Source organism: Marmota marmota, unplaced genomic scaffold (genome assembly GCF_001458135.2).
Source record: "Marmota marmota marmota unplaced genomic scaffold, marMar, whole genome shotgun sequence".
NCBI classification, from domain to species: domain Eukaryota; kingdom Metazoa; phylum Chordata; class Mammalia; order Rodentia; family Sciuridae; genus Marmota; species Marmota marmota.
This window is the reverse complement of record NW_026000001.1, coordinates 925,671-946,216: the sequence shown is the minus strand read 5'-3', so window position 1 is coordinate 946,216 and position 20,546 is coordinate 925,671. Positions and strand designations below refer to the sequence as shown.

Genomic DNA, 20,546 nt, shown 5'->3' with positions numbered 1-20,546 from the left:
ACCCCCCCACCCCCGCCCTGGATCTGCCTTTCCCACGCTCATTCAAGGCTCAAGAAGGCAGGCAGGGTGGAGATGCACCTCCCCTATCCACGTCTGTGTGATTTACCCCCTGGAGAGGGGGCTAGACTGAGTGTCACTTCCTAGATTAGGTTACAACAAGAACCTGGCTTTCACACTCTTACTCATGTACTCTAAAGGAAGCCAGCTACTGCCCTAGCGAGAGACCCACGTGACAAAGCACTAAGTATCTGGCCAACAGCCAAGGAGGACCCGAAGCCTGTCAACAGCAACTCTTGCAATAGCAAGCTGGGAAACTGATCCTTTCCATGTTGAGCCCTCAATGACTGTAGCCCCATGAGATTCTGAGCCAGAAACACCCAGATTCTGGCCCAAAGAAACTGAGATGATCAAAGTCTACTGTTTTATATGCTAAAGCTGAGTCATTTGATTTGAGGCAGAAGATCACTAATGCCCTGGACACTGAGGACATTTTGTCTCCCCAACTTCTCAGGGGCAAAATTAGAGATTTTGACCACTAGAAACAAGACAGAGCTGTCCCAAATCCAAAATAATCAGTTACATGAAATAATAAACATACAAGTTGAATAATATCCAAAATGCTTGAGGTCAGTGATTTCCAAGTGTTTCAGATTTTAAAAAAGTTCTTATACACTTTACTGGTTGAGCAACCCTAATACAAAAATCCAAACTCTTAAAAATACACCTCACTCTACAGTGGAGTACTTGCTAGCATGTTCAAACCTCTATACCTCTATCTCCTCCAAAACAAAAAGGACTACACTCAAAGTTCCAGATTTAGAGTATTTGGATTTTGGATTTTGAGGTTAAGGATGCTTACCCTGTACCATGGTTTCATTGGTTTTGTGTCAGAGGTTGAAAATGTTCATCAAGATAGAAAATAAAGCTGGGCATGGTAGCACACACCTATAATCCCAGCAACTTGGGAGGCTTAGGCAGGAGGATTATAAGTTTGAGGTCAGCCTCAGCAACTTAGTGAGTCCCTAAGCACTGTCTCAGTGAGACCCCGTCTCTAAATAAAAAAATAAAAAATAAAAGGGTCTGGGGATGTGGCTCAGTGAATAAGCACCCCTGGGTTCAATCCCTAGTACCAAAATAAATAAATAAATAAAATCATATTTAAAGAAAATGTAATATAAAAATAAAAAAAATACAGGCAGGAAAAGGTATTTTATAAGGTAAAGAAGTTTTGAAGATCTCATAAGTAATGAGAGACAGATGTGAACAAAGAAAAAAAATAAAAACAAGGCCCCGAGTCCTGCCACATTAGAAGGAGCTGGCAGGTTTCCAGCACCAGGAACCTGCCTTTGGCTGTTATCTCCAAGAGCTGGGGGGACATAGACCCCCAGAAAGGAGATGATAAGAGGTGTGACAAGGCATTAAGGAACATGCAGTCCCCCCTTCAATGGCTTCCAGCCCCTGGGAAGGCATCAGGAGGAAAGTCTCAGGTTAGTGTGAACAGGTATTTTACACCACTTTCATGTCCTCTAATCTGTACTTTGACAAAGTGACCTCAGTCCCCAAGCCTGTCAAGCCAGTCTCTAGCAGGACTTTAATAACTTTTTTTCTTTTATTGATTTATTTTTATGTGGCAATATCAAGTTTCTAGTTAAAAATAAATTTACCTGAGCTATCTGTGAGCCTGCAGTCCTAGCTCTTAGGGAGGCTGAGGCTAAGACCAGTCTGGGCTTAACATAGCAAGACCCTATCTCAGTCAGTCAGTCAATCAATCAATCAATCAATCAATCAATCTTCCTTAGTGATATGAAATGAGGTCTTGATTTGCTTCAAAATACTGGTGGAGAAGGGCCAGGGATATAGACAAAATAATGGTGACCATGAAATGGTAACCTGAAGTTAGATGATAAAGACATGGCAGTTTTGGGTTTTTTAGAATATTTTGTAGCTGTAGATAGATATAATGCCTTTATTTTATTTATTTTTATGTGGTGCTGAGGATAAAACCCAGTGCCTCATACATGACAGACAAGTGCTCTACTACTGAGTCACAGCCCCAGCCCCACATGGCAGTTTTTGATATTTATTGCTCTACTTTGGAACATGTTGAAACTTCCTGGGATTGATTGAAAATAATAATAATGACAACAACAACAGTAATAATAATACAACTAAATTTATCGAAGGAAAAAAATGAGTCAACTTAAACAATTGAGGAACGTACAAACCCGACTCAGATAATTCGAAAATCTGAGGTGGCATGTGATTGACTCCCTGAAGTCAGGGAAACAATCTTCTGGAGCGAACACAATGCCAGGACTGGGGTCCTAGTGTCAGGGGCAGCCTTTTTAGTAAAACCTTCAATTTCCACACCCTTACCTGCTCTGCTGGGAGGCAGTTTCCCACTGGCCCTTGGGTTGGATCAGGTGTCAGCCTGGGTTCCTGGGGCTCCAGCAAGAATTATACCACTAGACTGTGAGCCCCCTGGAGGCAGGCACTGGGCTATGCAATGTTATTTCCCAAGGCCTTGCTCACAGAAAAGAATTAACAAATGTTCTTACACTGAACAAAATGAAATGAGAGGAAAAGACCCCACCACACTCCAAGGCCCCAGGAGCTGCCTGCCCAGCCTCTGAGACCTGGGTTTTCTCTATACCCGAACCCAGCCCAGACGAATACTTACCCGTTCAGAGTCCTCTGGTCCCCCATGAGATGTTCCATCAGGGTTAAAGTGGTCCCCACAACTAAGGAGGAGAGGTAGCAGGTGGGCAGCAGAACAGCAGCTCACAGGCCAAGTTGGTCCACTTTCTTCTCTATCTACATTTGTTTCATTCATTCAACAAATAGGCCTACTCTGTTCCAGGCTTTGGGGAGATGGCAACAAGAAGGAAGGGTTTGAATAGAATAATGGGTTTGTGTTTTGCCTGAATGAGCTTTTGGTCCAGGAGAGATATAAAGGAGTAAACATCTAATTATATGACAGTAGGACAAAAACTCTGTCACAGACCCTGCCTTTCATCTGAGAGGCAGTACAATCGTTCCCAGCAGGAGCCTCCGAATCAGACCTTGATTCAAATCCCAACTCTACCTTTCACATCCTCTGGGATCTTTTGTAAACCATTTAATCTCTTTGAGCCTCAGTTTCTTATCTGTAGGCTGAGCCTCCTGGGGTTCTTGTGAGGATCAGGTGTGAAAGCACACAGATGAAGCCACTATCAGGGATATTATGGATGATATACCTGCTGCAGTTCCTCGTGAGATCACCATACTGATGGATGTGGAGTCCATGCAGCCCAGGCTCTAGGCCGTCGATGGTTCCCTCGATGAGGCAGCGCTCAGGGGTCAGCTGTAGGAAGCGCACCACGCCCTGCACGGTGCCAGGGCCCCCCAGAATGGCCACTGCTGCCCCCAGATTCTCTGCAAAGTATTGGACACTCAGGCTGGTTTGCCACCTTACTCTGCTCTACCTCTTCATCAACTCAGGAAGGGCAGGGAGTCTCATATGACTTTCACACTGTCCCCAAAGTCACTCCAACCAAGAGTATGAGAATCGTCTGGGTAGATTTGAACCAGTAGTGGGCTAGCTCCCTCCCAGAGAGTCAGAGGCCAAGGACACAGTGGTCACTCACGCAACTGGCTGCTGCCCATGCCCTTGAGTACGGCCTGCCGCCCAGTGCCTTCCAGGAGCGCCTGCACCTCCTGGCTGGGCAGAGTGGTCTGCACCAAGACCATCTGGTTCTCCAACTGTACCTCTATACCCTGGATACCTGGGAGGAGACAGAGGGCAGAAGACAGCAGAGGAATGGCATCCGTGCTCACAGCGGGAAGGAGACAGCAACCAACCTTAATTTCACCCACCTTCCCATGGTCAGAAGTCAGTGTGGAGGCTTTCTTCTAGCTGGGTGAACTTGAAGAAGCTTTCTGTGAGTACTTTCTACATACTAGGTATTATTTATAACTTTTGAAACAGAAAATTCTTCTTCAAATATTTTTATAAAAGTGGGCTATCCAGCTGAATTCACAATAGCTAAACTGTGGAACCAACCTAGATACTCATCAATAGCTGAGTAAAGAGATAAATAGCTGGATAAAGAGACTGTGGAATATTACTCAGCATTAAAAGAAAATAAAATTGTGGCATTTGCAGGTAAATGGATGGAGCTGGAGAATATTATGCTAAGTGAAGTAAGCCAATCCCCAAAAACTAAAGGCCGAATGTTTTTCTCTGATTAGTGGATGTTTATCTATGATGGTGGGGGGGCATGGGAAGAATGAAGGATCTTTGGATTGGGGAAAGGGGAGGGTGGGTTATGAGGGTAGGAAAGATAGTGGAATGAGATGGACATCATTACTCTAGGTACATGTATGATTGCACAAATGATGCATCTCTACACTGTGTACAACCAAAGAATTGAAATGTTGTGCTCCATTTGTATATGATCAATTGAAATGCATTCTGCTGTCATGAAAAACTAAGTACAACAACAACAACAACAAAATATATATATATATATATATATATATATATAAATAAAGTGGGCTATCCATAGCAGCATTATTTGTGACAGCAAAAAGGTGAAAACAACCCAAATGACCATCAACTGACAAAAGGATAAACAAAAACAATATCCATGCAATGTGGGATATTAGCTATAAGAAGAAATGGAGTCTGGATACCTGATACAACATGCCTGAGCCTCCAAACATTTTGCTATGTCAAAGCCAGTCTCAAAAGACCACATGTTATATAAGCCTAACAAACAACAATGGAAGACACCTCCCTGAGGAAGTCAAAGCATTTCAGCTAAGAAATGTTTACAAAGGAACAAAATGCACAAAATTTNCCAGCCCCTGGGAAGGCATCAGGAGGAAAGTCTCAGGTTAGTGTGAACAGGTATTTTACACCACTTTCATGTCCTCTAATCTGTACTTTGACAAAGTGACCTCAGTCCCCAAGCCTGTCAAGCCAGTCTCTAGCAGGACTTTAATAACTTTTTTTCTTTTATTGATTTATTTTTATGTGGCAATATCAAGTTTCTAGTTAAAAATAAATTTACCTGAGCTATCTGTGAGCCTGCAGTCCTACCTCTTAGGGAGGCTGAGGCTAAGACCAGTCTGGGCTTAACATAGCAAGACCCTATCTCAGTCAGTCAGTCAATCAATCAATCAATCAATCAATCAATCTTCCTTAGTGATATGAAATGAGGTCTTGATTTGCTTCAAAATACTGGTGGAGAAGGGCCAGGGATATAGACAAAATAATGGTGACCATGAAATGGTAACCTGAAGTTAGATGATAAAGACATGGCAGTTTTGGGTTTTTTAGAATATTTTGTAGCTGTAGATAGATATAATGCCTTTATTTTATTTATTTTTATGTGGTGCTGAGGATAAAACCCAGTGCCTCATACATGACAGACAAGTGCTCTACTACTGAGCTACAACCCCAGTCATCTATCTGTGTGTCTCCTTCACACAGGAGTGTTTAACCACTGAGCCACATCCCCAGTCCTTTTTTTTAAATTTGAGACAGGGCCTCCCTAAGTTGCCGAGGCTGGCCTTGAACTTGTGATCCTCCTGCCTCAGCTTCCCAGGTGCCTGGGATTATAGGCATGTGCCACCATGCCCAGCCTATGATGCTATTTATATGAAATGTCGAGAATAGTAGACAGAAAAGTTAGGGGTCAGGGTTGGGAAACAAGAAGTTGATACAGGATTAAAGTTAAAGGATACAGGATTTCTTGTATAAAATCATGAAAACGTAAAATTGATAGTGATAGCTGCACAACTCTGCGAATATACTGATTGAATTGTACACTTTAGATAGGTGAATTTATGTCAATTTTATCTCAGTAAGCCAGTTACATGCATTATAAAGGGGGGCTTATCACCACTACCTTGAGAGCCATGTCAACTGAGCAGGCACCATGGGCCAGATCCTCCTTGATGATTTTACCAGTATTGACTCATTTGATACCAAGAGTAACCCTGTGAATTAGGTGCTATTATTCCTATTTCCAGGTAAGGACACTGAGGCACAGAGAGATGAAGAAACTTGCTTGAAGTCACACTGTGGTAAGTTATGGAACTGGGAATCCCAGACGGCCTTGCTCCAGAGTGCAGGCACTTAACCCAGATACTTGGCTCACCCCAAGAAACAGCCGGTCACCTCCAGGCTGGGCTGAGCCCTTACATACCTGTCCTACAGCAGCTCATACTTCCTCTGAGAAACTCACTCTGCATTGATTATAATCCTGTTTTATTCTCTAGGCTGCTATCTCTGCGAGGGCAGAAGCTCTGTGTGGATCACAGGGGACAAGTTCAAAAGTCAATGTGTCAGAAAAAGAGCCTATGGAGTCCCCATTGCCCTTGAAGTCCCTGCAATTGTCCTGTATACATAAGTCTGCAGAAGGATTCTTATATACTCATGAAGAGAGCCTCAAGTAACTAATGCATATTATCTAGTTATGACTTTTAAAAAATCACCTTGACTTTAACAAGGAAAAAGTACTGGAGGGGAAATAGAGGCAATAGGGAGCTCAAAGCTGGCTTCTTGTATAGGCCAGGGAAAGGTGAGGGGGGCTTGCGTTAGTACACAGGCCCAAGTGTGTTTTGAACAAACAGCAGATAAAGGCCTGGCCTAGACGTGTTTCCAGACCCTGGGGTCTTCCAAGAAGAGCTGATTCTCTGCTTCTAAAGCTCCTGTAGCTATGTCGCTTTTTAATTTCTGACCCAAGTCTGCACCAGAAGTCTCATTATCCAGCCAAGCAGAAGTTCCCTATGGCTGGTGAACCTCGGAATGTGGCTAGGCCAGGCTTTGGTTAGCCCAGGGCCTAGAAGGAAAAAAGAGAGACCACAGGAACTCCAGACCAAGTGATAGGAGCTCAAGGAGTTCAGCCCTGAGCTAGGAGCTCCTTAGACTCACCCCTGTGAGAAGAGCAAAGCGCTCCTTCCCAAGGCCAAGCAACACTCCTCTCTCTCTGTATTCTGGAGACTGTGATTCCCCTGCCCAGGCCATGAGAAACCCAAGCTGGTTGAAGTTACCCAGACCAGAAAACACAAGGTCACCAGATGTCTCTTTCTGGTACCTAAAAAAACCTGCTGAGGGCCGAACACAGCCCTCTATCCAACAAAAACTCCAGCTGTCTGCTTTCCCAGCAGGAGTGTTTTATAGGAAATGGAAGGCATTGTGTCCTGGAAAAGCCATGCTCAGACACTCTGCTCTGAGTAGAAAGGCTCAATTTCCATCAGACCCTCACCTGCCATCCCAAAAAAGGAACCTAAGCAAACTCATCTTCAAGATCTGCCCTGTAGGGGTTGAGGATGTAGCTCAGTGGTAAAGCACTTGCCTAGCATGCATGAGGCCCTGGGTTTGATCCCAGCACTGCAAAAACAAACAAACAAAAACTGTTCCCTCACACCTCCCTCCAAGCAGATCACCATCTGTAAGCCCTTCCTCTAATAATCCCCTGAGATTTTCTGGGCTCTTACTACCTGGCCAAAACTTTGCTAAAGTACTTTATAGGTATTAGCTAATTTACTCTTTATAATGATCCTTCAGGGTAACTTCTGCTATCATCCCCATTTAAACACTGCAGAAATACAGACACAAAAAGTCACATGTATGAAGTCTCCAGTAAGTGGCAAATAAGGGATTTGAACCTAAACAGCTTTGATTCTGGAGTGCACCCTGCTAACTACAACACACAATGCCAACCTAGGCAGGATGCAGGGCTACCATTTTCCTGGCTTCAGAACCCACCTCATCTCCTTCTCTCTCAGAACCATTTTTCCTGTTCTGTAAATGCCACCTGAGCAAGGCTTACATGCTCATCTTTACCAAAGCACAGTGGTGACCTTTCTCTCTAAAAGCCTCCCAGTATTTGGCCCATACCTACAGAATGGCTGGAAGAACTTTTAACAGAATCAAAGGAAGCCAGTTCCCAGGGCCAAGCCAGTGGCTCTGCCTTCAAATCTTTCTGATTGTGCCAAGTCAACTCCAGACCGGCTGGCTTTTTAAAAATGCACCAGGGCCAAGGTTGCAGTTTGCTTTGTCAGGACTGTTGACTAAGCAAGAACAGCCTGAGCTTCAGGGAACTCCCTCAGTAGGAGGAGCTGTACTCTGACTAGCTCCTCACTCCAGGGAACCGGAGGCTCCGGCAGTTAGAGCCTTTAGAGGGCTCTGACAGGATAAGCTCCAGACCTGTATGCTAGGCTCTGCCTCTGGGTCTCTGTGTGCCTAAGAATATTCCTTTCACCCTCTGGGTATCCATTTCTGCATCTGTAAAATGGAAGTAGGGCTGGACTAACACACTAGCCTGGTTCTTCCCAAGGGACCAGAAAGGTTTATCCAGCTCTTACCTGCCACCCCTTGCAGGGACTTGCGCACCGCGTCCACACAGCTCTGGCAGGTCATCTGTACCGCGAACTCCAACTGCAAGGGACGCAGAGACCAGCCGATGAGGACTGGGGACCTATTATCTAGCCTGACCATATTTCACCACCTGACCTACACTGTAATCACTCCACGACCTGGAGAAGTGCCTCATGTGACCCTTCTTCGAGTCTTTTTTTTTTTTTTGGGGGGGGAGGGGGTTCCTGGGGATTGAACCCAGGGACGCTTAACCACTGAGTTACATTCCCAACCCACTTTTTAAATTTTTTTATCTCGAGACAGGATCCAGCTTAGTTGCTGGGGCTGGCCTTGAACTTGCGATCCTCCCGTCTCTGCCTCCGACTCGCTGGGATTACAGGCGTGCACCACCGAGCCCAGCTAAAGCCCCTTCTTCATCGCCTCTCCTGATCATTCTAGGACCGTGGTTTCACCCAGCAACACTCAAGCCAGGGGCCTTGCTACCCTCGCGTTCAGTGGTCACAGTCGCCGCCCCAAATGCCAGCTCCTTTCCGGCTTCCCAAGATAACGATCACCCCAGGGGCTGAGTCTGTGCCGGGCGAGGATCCACTCGAAGCTCCGCTCTCACCGTGCACAGGGTCCCACTGTCCCCGGAGTCCGAAGCCATCCTGGTCCTGCTCACACCACCTGGCGGAACGCAACCACTCAAGTCCACAGGCCAACTCCGCGCAACGCTGCGAGGGGCGGAGCCCCGGGGAACCACACTTTTCCCCGCCTCCTGGCGCATGCGCACGCTTGGGCCTGGCCCGACGAATCCGGAGCGGCGGGCACTGGCTACGCAGGCGCACTCGGGCCTTCGGGCCCTGGTTACCTTAGTAACCATTTGGCGTCCTCTGCCCGGACCGAGGGCTCCGCCTGCGCTAAGATGGAGCCCCCGAAGGTAGAGTCCGAGTTACAGCGGTTTTATCACCAGTTGCTGAGCCCGCTGTCACTCTTACCCCGCAGGGTGACGCCCCCAGAGCCTCAGAAGCGCAGCCCGCAGGTCTTGAGAGTGCAAACCGTGTCTCTGGCAAAGCTGAGGGTGGCGCCGCTGTGCAGCCAGGTGGCCAAGCTGCTGGCCAACAGTGGGCTGGCGTCCTGGGTACCTTCTGAAGGCCGACTCCGTCTTACCAAGGTCATCCTGGACGAACTAAAGTGCAGCTGGCGGGAGCCTCCTGCTGAACCTAGTCTGAGCTACGAGAACAACCAGAAGCTGAGGAAGCGACTCGAGACTTACGTGCTGCTCAGCTGTGAGCAGCTCTTTTTACGCTACCTGCACCTGCTGGTGACTATGTCGACCATGTCGAAGGTCTTCACTGAATCAGCCACCCTCACCCGGTTGGCTGCCAGCCTTGCCAGTGATTGCACAATCTTCCTTACCAGTCCCGACGTCTACCGTTGCCTGCTCGCGGATTTCCAAACCCTTCTGAAGGCAGAGCACACCCACAGCAGCATGGACAAGCGGCTCCCACCCTGCCCCATTGGGCCTTTCAAACTGTGCCCGATCCCCTGGCCTCACAGCACGGGCTTCGCGGAAGTGCCATGCTCTAGCCTCAACCTGAACTACCTTGTCCAACTCAGCCGCTCACAGGAGTTTTTTACTGAGCCTGAATTGGATCCAGTGAAGGAATTGAAGTCCATCCCTCAGTTGAAGAGTAGAAAGCCTCTCCGCTGGCTGCCTACTGCAAGAAAAGAGAAAGAAATCGACTTCAGTTCTTCACAGATGGTGTCAATTCCCAGCCACTCTGTGACTCCCACCAGTAGAGGTTCCCTCCCCCATTCTTTACCTGTCCTTTCCCAGCCACAGAGAAGCCAATCCACGCCTTGTCTTCGTGAGGACTGGAAGCTGGCAGATAAATTGGGTCTTTCTACACTCCCTTCTCATTCCTTAACCCCTCTGGTCTTGCCTCCAGGAGAAAGCAAACCAAAGCTGACTGGGGACATTGTGGCTGCGGATCTGAAGCAAATGATAAAGAACATGAAGTTGGAGTGGACTCACTACTCAGCATTGGACTCTGGCTTGCCCCCACTCCTGAGGGTTGTGACCTACCACCCAGCTGCCAGGCATCACCTGGAGGAACTGCAGAGAATGTTAAAGAGCTTCCAGGAAAGAGAAGCCTTTGGACAGTGGGACCACCTGCACCTCAAATCCCCTCCACTTTATCCACAGCCAGTGACTACTACTTTGAAGTTGAAAAATAAAGTCGTGGTCCAGGCAGCAGCTGTGCGACTTTCTGATAGAAACTTTTTGGACTCTTTCCATGTTGAGGGGGCCAGAGTCTTGTACAACCACCTGGCTGGTGAACTGGACTCCAAAGTTATAGACGAAATGGATATAGAGCGCCTCATTGGCAGTAGCACCAAGGAGGTCTATGAAGAGTTGATGAGCTGTGTCTCTACTGACCATTTCTGTTTTGACCAAGGACCTCTGGTTGAACCTGCAGCAGATAAAGACTGGTCAGCCTTCCTGTCCTCAGCCTTTCTGCGCCATGAAAAACAATTTCAAATAGTCAACCCTGATCTGACTGGACTTTACCAGAGAACAAATGTTTTGCAGTCAGACGCTGAGAGGATGCCTTCTCCCACACCACCCCAACCAAGCAAAGGCTGGGAAAAGCCGTCAAAGAAGATCTCCTGGCTGACCTGGTGGAAAAGCACCCTGTCTGTGGATGACTACTTCAAGTACCTCACCAACCAGGAGACAGATTTCCTCCATGTCATCTTCCAGATGTTTGAAGAGGAGGCACCTGTGGAGGTTCCAGTATGCATCAAAGAGTCCCCAATTATTCAGCGCCCCCCCCCCTTGTTAGAAGATGAAGAGCCAGACTTTGTGCCAGGAGAGTGGGATTGGAACACAGTGCTGGAGAACAGGCTGGAAGGTGATAAGAACCAGATCCTGAGCCTGCAGAAGCGTCTAGAACGACTGTGGTCTGTTCTCGAGGTCCCTCACAACGTCCGGCTGGACATGGCCATCAAGTACAGCTCCAAAGCCCGTCTGAGGCAGCTGCCCTCATTAGTAAGGGCCTGGGAACGGGCTTTGAAGCCCATTCAGCTGCGGGAGGTATTGCTGGCGAGACTGGAGTGGTTTGAACAGCAAGCCTCTGACCCCAACCGCTTCTTCCAAAAGTCTGAATTGGGCCTGAGTCATCTCCTGCGGGAAAATCAGTTACGCAGCTATTTCCACAGGAAGCTCAATCAAATTGAGGCTTCTTTGGTTTCCCTCCTGAAGGAGATTGAATTAATCTTTGGTGAACCAGTGACCTTCAAGGGACAGCGCTACCTAGACAAGATGAAATGGGACAAAGTGGAGATGCTCTACTGGCTCCAACAGCAGCGGCGGGTTCACTACCTGGGCCAGGACAAAAAGGCCTCCCAACAATCAGCCCTGTTCAAAAGGCATAACAGCCAGTCTTTACTAGTTCCTGGGAACACGCCCAATACCCTTTAACCAGACCAAGCATCCTCAAATCTCTCCCTCATCTCCAAACACTCAACAACTCATCCAGACCTCTTGATGGCTTTGGAAGAAGAAATATGGGTATCTCTAGCTGGGGGTGCAGGTCTCAGGAGCATTGCACTTCGAACTACAAAGGACTGAGATTTAGTCTTTGAAAGTGAAGTTCTCACAAAAGAATTCCCAAGTCCAGTATTCCCATTTATGTCAACAGCTTGGTAGAATATAATCAAAATCTCTTATCAAAAAAACTGAGACTGTCCCTTACAAAACATCAGACAGACAAACCATAATCTTTGGAACATTCTTGTCCTTTAACATTTCTATCTCAGAAATAAATTGGATGATCAGAGCCCTAATTAATGGCGTAACAGTTAAGAACTAGGGCTCAGGAGTCAGATATGGATTTAAATCCTGGCATGTGATCTTAGGCAAGTTACCTGACTTCTCTGCCCTTGGATCATCATGTCAAATGAAGGAGTTAAGTTCAGGTTACCCCTTCCAGTTTTTGCATTTTATTGGTAGGGCTCAAAGTTTTAATTAAATTTTTACCAGCTAATACAAGCATCTGGTACAAAGTATATCAGGGTGTGTACTGAAACGTAAATCTCACTCCCATGGCTCCTTTGGATCCCTGCTTTCCTCTCTGGTATAACAACTGTTACCAGTTTCTCATATTTACTGAGCATCAATTAGGTGTTAAATGCTTGGTCTACATCAGTGAACAAAACACAGACCATTACAACCTTTGTAGAGTTTATATCCAATTAGGAGAAAACAGACAATAAGCCATAAACATGGCACTTAAGCACATTGAATAACTGAACATTTGAAGGTGATGAGCATTCTGGAGAAGAGAAGAGTAGGGTAAGAGGAATTCTAGAGGATGGTGGGCTAGTTTTAATTACAGTGGCCAGGTACAGGCCTCACTGGGAAGGTAAGACTTGAGCAAAATCTTGAAAGAGGTGAAAAGTGAGCCCTGTGGTCATTCAGGAGGAGAACTTTCCTAACAGCCGTGGCAGAGCCAAAATAGGCCATGCCTAGGGTATTCTGGCCACAGCAAGGTGGTCGGGGGCTGCAGAGTGAGGGGGAGAGACAAGTCCAAGGGTCATGACAAGGTGTCATTGGGCAAATTAGAAGTGGTAAGGCCTTTAGATCACATATGAACTATTTCAGAGATAGCCTGTGCATATATGAGCTTATTTGTACACATCTTTGCAATTTATAACTACACCAATGATCTCAGCCTAGACCTCTGTTTTGTCCTTCCTTTTTTTTTTAATTACTGCATACACCTCAAACTCATTTATACGTGAATTTAATATACATCCAACTATACAATCATTCTTTTGACAGCTCTACAGTATTCCAGTGTGTGTGTATATCTCATTTAACCAGTTCCTTGTATCAGACAATCTCAAACAAAAATGTTGCTCTAAAAAATTCCTTGTTCGGGGATAGGGATGTAGCTCAGTGGTGGAGTGCTTACCTTACATGCTTGAGGTCTCAGGTTTGATTCCCTAGCACCACAAAGAAAAATCCTCAGGGAAGAGGATTTATGTAGCTCAGTGTTAGAGTGCTTGCCACACATGCATGAGGCACTGGGTTCGATCCTCAGCACCACATAAAAATAGATAAAGATATTGTATTAAAAAAAAAAGGAGTTTAAAAACAAAAATACTTGTTCATCTATTTAGCCTGTGCATCTCTAGCTCTAGTTGAAGTCCCTGAAAATGGAATTAGGTTGAGCATAAGATTTTGTACTTTAGATAGATATCAGCCAGTACCCTCCACCCTGATTACAACACTTATGTTCATCCATCACTGCATGAGGGTGTCTCTTTTTCTATGCTCACTAATAGAGTATGTTATCAAATTTTTGTTTTTAATTTTATGTATTTTTAAAATATTTTTTAGTTATACATGGGCACAATATCTTTGTTTATTTTTATGTAGTGCTGAGGATCGAACACAATGCCTCACATATTCGAGGTAAGCACTCTGTCACTGAGTCACAATCCCAGCCCTTTATGAATTTTTAATTAAAAAAAATTTTTTTTGCAGTGCTGGAAATAGAACCCAGGGCCTCATACATGCAAAACACTTTCTCAACCACTAGGCTACATCCCCAGCCCATATCCAATTTTTATTTATTTTTTTAGTTGTAGTTGGACACAACACCTTTATTTGTTTGTATGTGGTGCTGAGGATCAAACCCAGGGCCTTGCGCTTGCTAGGCGAGCGCACTACCACTGAGCCACAATGCCAGCCCCTCCAATTTTTAAATCTTTGCCTAACTAACAGATGAATCATGGTATCTCATTTGAGTTGTGTTCTCATTACTTATGCATGAAATTCATCTTTCATATATTTAAAAGATTTTTGTGTTTCCTTTCTGTAAAATGTCTATGCCCTTTGCCCACTTTTTTTTTTAATGATCAGTTCAGTTCTCATAACCTGTGATACCACCATGCTTAAGGAATTTGAGAATATCTTGGTGCCTTGGTCATTAATCATCCCCTACTCTTGTCATGCAAGACCCCTGTGCTGCTACTAGCATAGGAATTATCAGGCGGGTTTCAGGTATGCTCTCGGGCAGTTGAGGCATTGTAAAATGGCGTGTTTCTTCCTCAATAGTTGGCAGCTGTTACAAGATTGGAATGTCTTCTTGGATATCAGATAAATACTTCAAATCTGTCCTGGGATGATTTGCTACAGTCCCTTTACTGCCTAGGAGAGGTGGAACCCAAATATCTAAGAGCCCAATATCTTCTATATTTATTACTAATTTAAAGGGACAGCTTGCTTTTTGCATATTTAAAATATTTTTATTCAGTCAGGTGTAGTGGTGAACGCTTATAATCCCAGTAGCTCAGGAGGCTGAGGCAGGAGGATCGTGAGTTCAAAGCCAGCCTTAGCAAAAGTGAGGTGCTAAGCAACTCAATGAGATGTTGTCTCTGAATAAAATACAAAATAGGTCTGGGGATGTGGCTCAGTGGCCAAGTATCCAAGTTCAATCCCTGGCATATGTATATATATATATATATATACTGTCTCTTNCAATTCCCAGCCCATACATAAATGTATGTATGCATATATATATATATATATATATATATATATATATATATATTTATAAATATATATCCACTTAAATTAACAGAAATCACATTACATCATTACATGTTAACAGAATTATTATATTAGATGACGAATAACTATATTTTCCAAAAAAAAATAAGAGTTGCTATTACACGTGTTTACAAATCTCTTTAATGTCTGGCTTAATAGAAGACAAGCGATTCTTTACTTCTGCAAGCCATCTGCTACAGTATCACACATCATGAAACCTCTGGGAGGCACTCTATATTTTGGAAAAAAAGGCACATAATATCTTAGCAGTATTATGAACATAGTAATGGCCCCAGAAAACCCCATAAAAGAATTAGGGGACTCTATTTGTGAGGTTTTTTTTTTTCCAGAACTGGGGATCAAACCCAGGGCCTGCTAAGCAAACACTATAACACTGAGCTATATCTCTAGTCCCTGTCTGTGTTTTTTAAGGAGGGGCAGAGTTGGAGGAAAAGGCAGAAGTGGAGGTGGTGGTACAGGCAGTGGGAGGTGCTGGGACCAGGACAGGAGAAGAGAAGGAAGGGTGGCAGACTAGGAAAGCTTGTTAACTTAAAAAGTGTCAAAGTCAAGGCCAGAAGTAAAACTACAACTTAAAACGGTGGGCAACCTGCCAATTGTCATCTAGCTGGTAGATGAGCAGACTGGATTTTGGTGACATGGCTTTTCTGGGAAGGGGAGACACATAGAGCTAAAACAGAGTGCCAAAGGCCACATGGGTGCTGGTGGAGAGTGGGACGGAGCCCACCTGTCACTGGTTCCAATAAATCACTAAGATCACAGACCCCACCCCTTTGGGCCCCAGGAATTTCCATGATTGAGACACTTTTAGTTTGTACTATCATTTTCCTTGAATTGATCCACTTATTAACTGTTTTGAAAAGGAGATTTTAATCACATTTGTTCATATCTGTTTGGTGATTATTGTTAGGCTCTGACCTAAACACTTAACATGTAGTACTTCATCTCATCCTCATGATAATACCACAACGTAAGTACTATTTTTTTTTTTTTAGCTGTAGAAGGACACAATTCTTTATTTTTATTTATTTTTTTTAATGTGGTGCTGAGGATCTAACCCAGTGCTTCAGACATGCAAGACAAGCACCCTACCACTGAGCTACAAACCCCAGCCCACCACAATGTAAATACTATTAACATTTCAAAGTCCAGGGCTGGGGCTGTAGCTCAGTGGCAGAGTGCTTGCCTTGCATGCACGAGTCACTGGGTTCAATCCTCAGCACCACATAAAAATTAACAAATAAAATAAAGGCATGCTGTCCATCTGCAGCTACAAAAAAAATTAAAAAATTTCAAAGTCCAGATGAGGAAACCAAGGCACAGAGTGGTTCTGTAAATTGCCCACCCAACTTGGAATGTGGCAATCTAGATTCAGACCCAAGATGGTCTGGCTCTAGGTCCACCTTCTTCATCTCTGTAGTGTTTCTTAGCCTAAAATATGTAAAACAAGTCATCTCAGTTGAAGCCCCCAGAAGAAACTGAGTATGATCAAATTTTTACTTGTCATTAGCGTTGCACGTGGATGAAATCAGACTCGAGGCTCACATAATTATTCTTTCGGGTTCAGAGTACATTCATGCCACTCCAGAGTGACATGTATGGGCACAGGGGAGAAGGGACCAGAGAAAACAGACACTCAGCCCGTGTTACTAAGCAGTTTAAGTTTAGTGAGGAAGATAATTTCAGTAATGTGTTAAGTGAGGGGTGTAGTGGGAGCCCATAAACAGACCTTCAACAGGCCTGGGCGACCAGGGAAGAGGGTAAGGGAGAGCTTCCTGGAGGAGGTGGTGCCCAAGTGGAGTCTGGATTCCAGAAGGCTGAGCTGGAGTTGTTGGACACTTGCTGACAGAGCAAAAGTATCCATCTGGGGCCTAAAATATGTATCCGAATGATCTGCTTACCATTTTAACCAAAGCTAACCTTTTTAAAAAAAAAAAAAAAAAAGCCATTAGTCACTAAATAGAAAATTCACCTAGCATCACTGAGTAAGACATTAGGGAAGTGTATCCTGGCCAGGGAGCTGGAAGTCCCAGCTTTCACATTCTTTGTGTGACCATGAGTGAGAAATTCCACCTACTTTTCATTCATTGCGTGTTTATATGTTGCTGGGCTGAAATGCAGGGCCCCCAGGCACACTAGGAAGATGCCCAACACGGAGCTACAGGCTCAGCCCCATTCAGCATGTAGTGTATGGGTGCTGTCTATGGATCTGGCACTGTGCCAGGCAATGAGGCTATAGCAGTCGGTACAGCCAATAAGTCTGTGCTTCCAAGGAGCAATTCAGATAGAGACCACAGTGAAAGTAAGAAGGAGAGTGGCATGGAAGGCCTGGGGAATCCCCTGGTACCCCAAAGCTGAGACATACTACCTCCGTCCTCCCTCAAGGGGCTCAGCAGGGAACAGGTTCCAGCCGGCCAGACCAGGCCTGTATTCTGAATGTTATCTGCCTCATGTATTACAATTTTATTCCATACCTGCAAGGTACCATGCTGATGCTGCTTGCTTTACAGATAAAGAATCCTCAGAGAAACAGAGAGATTTGCTTTAGTGATAGATCAAATTTTAAAACTTGTACTTCCATGGATATCACTAACTAGAAAGTAAAAGACATCACAGAATGGGAGAATATGCTTGTGAATCATATATCTGATAAAGGAATTGTATCTAGAATACATTAATCTTACTATTAAAACTGACAATTCAGCCAGGCACAGTGGCACAAGCCTGTAATCCCAGGTCTTGGGAGGCTGAGGCAGGAGGATTGTGAGTTCAAAGCCAGCCTCAGCAAAAAGCGAGGCTCTAAGCAACTCAGTGAGACCCTGTCTCTAAATAGAATACAAACAGGGCTGGTGATGTGGTTCAGTGACCCTGGGTTCAATCCCTGGTATAATAATAAAAAAGCTGTTACATAAAAAAAATAAGTAGTATATACTGGGTAAGAGCCTGTGTCTTTCTGTGGGGAGAACAAAACACTAAAAGGTCCTTTTTGACACTGGTGTCCCCTGACCTGTCCGGGTTCTGTGCCCAGTAACAAAATGAAAATGATCACATGAGTTGTTTTTGTTGCTGTTGTTGCTTTTGGTACTGGGGATTGAATTCAGGAGCATTCAACGACTAAACCACATCCCCAGCCCTATTTTGTATTTTATTTAGAGACAGGGTCTCACTGAGTTGCTTAGTGACTCGCTGTTGCTTAGGCTAGCAACAGCTCATATTTTAAAGGAAACCCTTCAAATACATGCCAGGTCTTGCTCTGAGGACTTTTCTGCCATTGACTGCTTTATTCTTCTCAACAACCTACTTAAGGACAATGAACCCCTGTCCTATAGCTGAGGAGATGCGGCACTGAGAGTGGGGACTCTCCTGGGTTTAAGTGTGGATAGCAGGGGGTAGAGGAAAGGACAAAGGCCTTTGGAGTTAGATGTGAACCGGGCAATTTACTTAATCTCTCAGTCATACAGGTCACCAGGAAGTAAGCTTTGGCAACTAAAGAGCTCAAGTGAAAGGAAAGAATCAGCTCACTTTGGAGATCTACTTAGTTGTAGTGAGACACCTGCCAAGGATGGGGACACTCTGGGCTTACGCCCAGCAGATGAGGAGGTAAGGAGGCCTTGCCAGCTGCTCACTCTCCAATTATCATCGCTCATGGTTCACATCCCCTGCCAAGGAAGGGCCCATGTGCCACCCTGTCCCACCCCATCCCAGCTCTGGAGGCTCACCACCTGGCCTGTGGCTGGTTCCTGTTAGAGAATGTTGGGCTTCCTTGGACAAACTGAGACTCATGCACCAAAGACTTCCACACCTGCTCTCTGCCCCTGCCCCACAAATGGTAGTACCAGTCCAGACTGGGGTCTAATTTCAAGTTTTAAATTGCCATATCCCCCACCCCACAAAGGACAACTTGCTAAGGCAGAGATTTAAAAAGGGCTCCACTGAGGGAGAAAGAGGTCAGCCCTGCCTATTTCTATGACTGAACATTTCAGATAATCTGAGATGAACTTTTTAAATTAAAAGACAAGTTCTGATAAAAGTTTAGCATTAAGCACGGTGTAAATCCTGGCTATGCATTATTATTGCTGTGCTGAGGGCCATTGCTAAGTAAGAATGACGCATGGCATGACCCAGGTCATTTGCAGTGTCATTGCATGTAAGGTGACCTTGCTCAAGGACCAGGGCGGATCCGGGTTTAGGGCGGTCCCGGTTTAGGACAATCCGGGTTTAGGGCGGTTCCAGGTTTAAGGTGTACCCTGCTGGGAATAGGGCGTATCCTGCTGCCTCAGGCACGCCTGCTCCTTGAGTTCCCGTTGAGTTCTCGTGGGATTCAGAGAGTATTTGGGATTTTGCCCAGAACGTGATTGGGGCCCAGAACGTGAATTCCCCCAGAACGTGTTTGTAGAGTGCCGGTGTGAGTTCGGGAATAAAGAATTGCTGTTTGAATCTACAAAGCTGTGAGTGGCTCGTGATTTTGTGCCCAGCCAGACTGCGGCATTGCTGCTGTTCTCAAATAACTCCTCTGAGTTATGCAAAGGTGAGGTAAATTGGAGGTCATTCTGGGATTAGAATGTAACAAGACTCTTCTTCTAAATTGCTGTGACCTGAGATCTTGGCACACAAAGCAGTGGGGATGTGGCTCAGTTTTATGTGTGAGGGCCTGGAATCTTTGGGGATGGGAGTAGGGATCTAATGATTAAGGAGGAAGATCTGGAGGTGGAGCAGAACTATCCACCAACTTTAAGCAAGAGCCCCTGAGACAAATTCACTCCAAGAAAGAAATCTGGGCTCAAGGCCTGGGTTCCAGAATCTCCATTCCATCCATTCATCTACACACCTACTTACCCATTCATCCAGGAATCTATCCATTCAGGTATGAATCCATGTTTCCATCCATGCATACATACATCCATGCATCTGCCCTTGCATCCATCAATCCATCCATCCATGCATCCAGCTATCCATCCATCCATCCAGGCATCCATTCATCCAATAATATAAGGGGAGCCAACAAAGGGCCAGGCATGACCATTTTTTAACCTTTGTTACCTCCTGGGTGGGTTCTCAAGTTCTCCATCAGAAGAATCAGATAAAGGTACAGCTGCAACAGGAACAGATCCTTGAGACTTCTTGTTTGAGCAAAAGGAAAACGCAGAATTGGCTGAGAATGTCAAGCTGGCTCTCTGGACAAAAAAATGGAGCTAGGTTTTCCTTCTATGTAAGGATTGCAGGGTTGGACTAGAATCTAGGAATTTTAATTGGTTTGGGGCACATTTCCTACGGTGTTTTCTTTGCAAGGCCTGTGCAAGCACTTCAGCCTTGAGTCAGGGGTGGGAAGCCTGGAGCCCAATATTATGTCTCTCTGTATAATCTCTGCCTCATGATGAGAATGAGTGGCAACTATTAAGAGAACACAAGGGACTGGAAAAAAAATGTAAATCATTTGAGTAGTGAGCCAAGGATCCTGGGAATTATTTACTGCTTTGGTTCCTCTGCAACAGTGTTATCCTTCATGTTATTTGTCCTTGGAGAGCCAAGGAAAGAGCTCTTGGCTTTAAAGAT

General features: G+C 45.2%; 2 protein-coding genes across 2 annotated transcripts in view; one reads left to right on the top strand and one right to left on the bottom strand.

The window, feature by feature from the left end:
• Ccs (copper chaperone for superoxide dismutase) overlaps positions 1–9,517 on the bottom strand; it is a 13,537-nt gene extending 4,020 nt beyond the window's left edge. The window contains exons 1-5 of the mRNA XM_015503180.2: positions 8,979–9,517; positions 8,359–8,431; positions 3,627–3,764; positions 3,237–3,414; positions 2,681–2,741 (exon numbers count right to left, since the gene is read on the bottom strand). Of these exons, the coding sequence (XP_015358666.2) occupies positions 2,681–2,741; positions 3,237–3,414; positions 3,627–3,764; positions 8,359–8,431; positions 8,979–9,233 (705 nt within the window). The 5' untranslated portion in view covers positions 9,234–9,517. The remainder of the gene's footprint in view (positions 1–2,680; positions 2,742–3,236; positions 3,415–3,626; positions 3,765–8,358; positions 8,432–8,978) is intronic.
• Positions 9,276–13,470, top strand: Ccdc87 (coiled-coil domain containing 87). The gene has a single exon (XM_015503168.2). The coding sequence runs from the start codon at positions 9,276–9,278 to the stop codon at positions 11,835–11,837; it is 2,562 nt and encodes an 853-aa protein (XP_015358654.1). The 3' UTR covers positions 11,838–13,470.
• Positions 13,471–20,546: the final 7,076 nt, after the last annotated feature.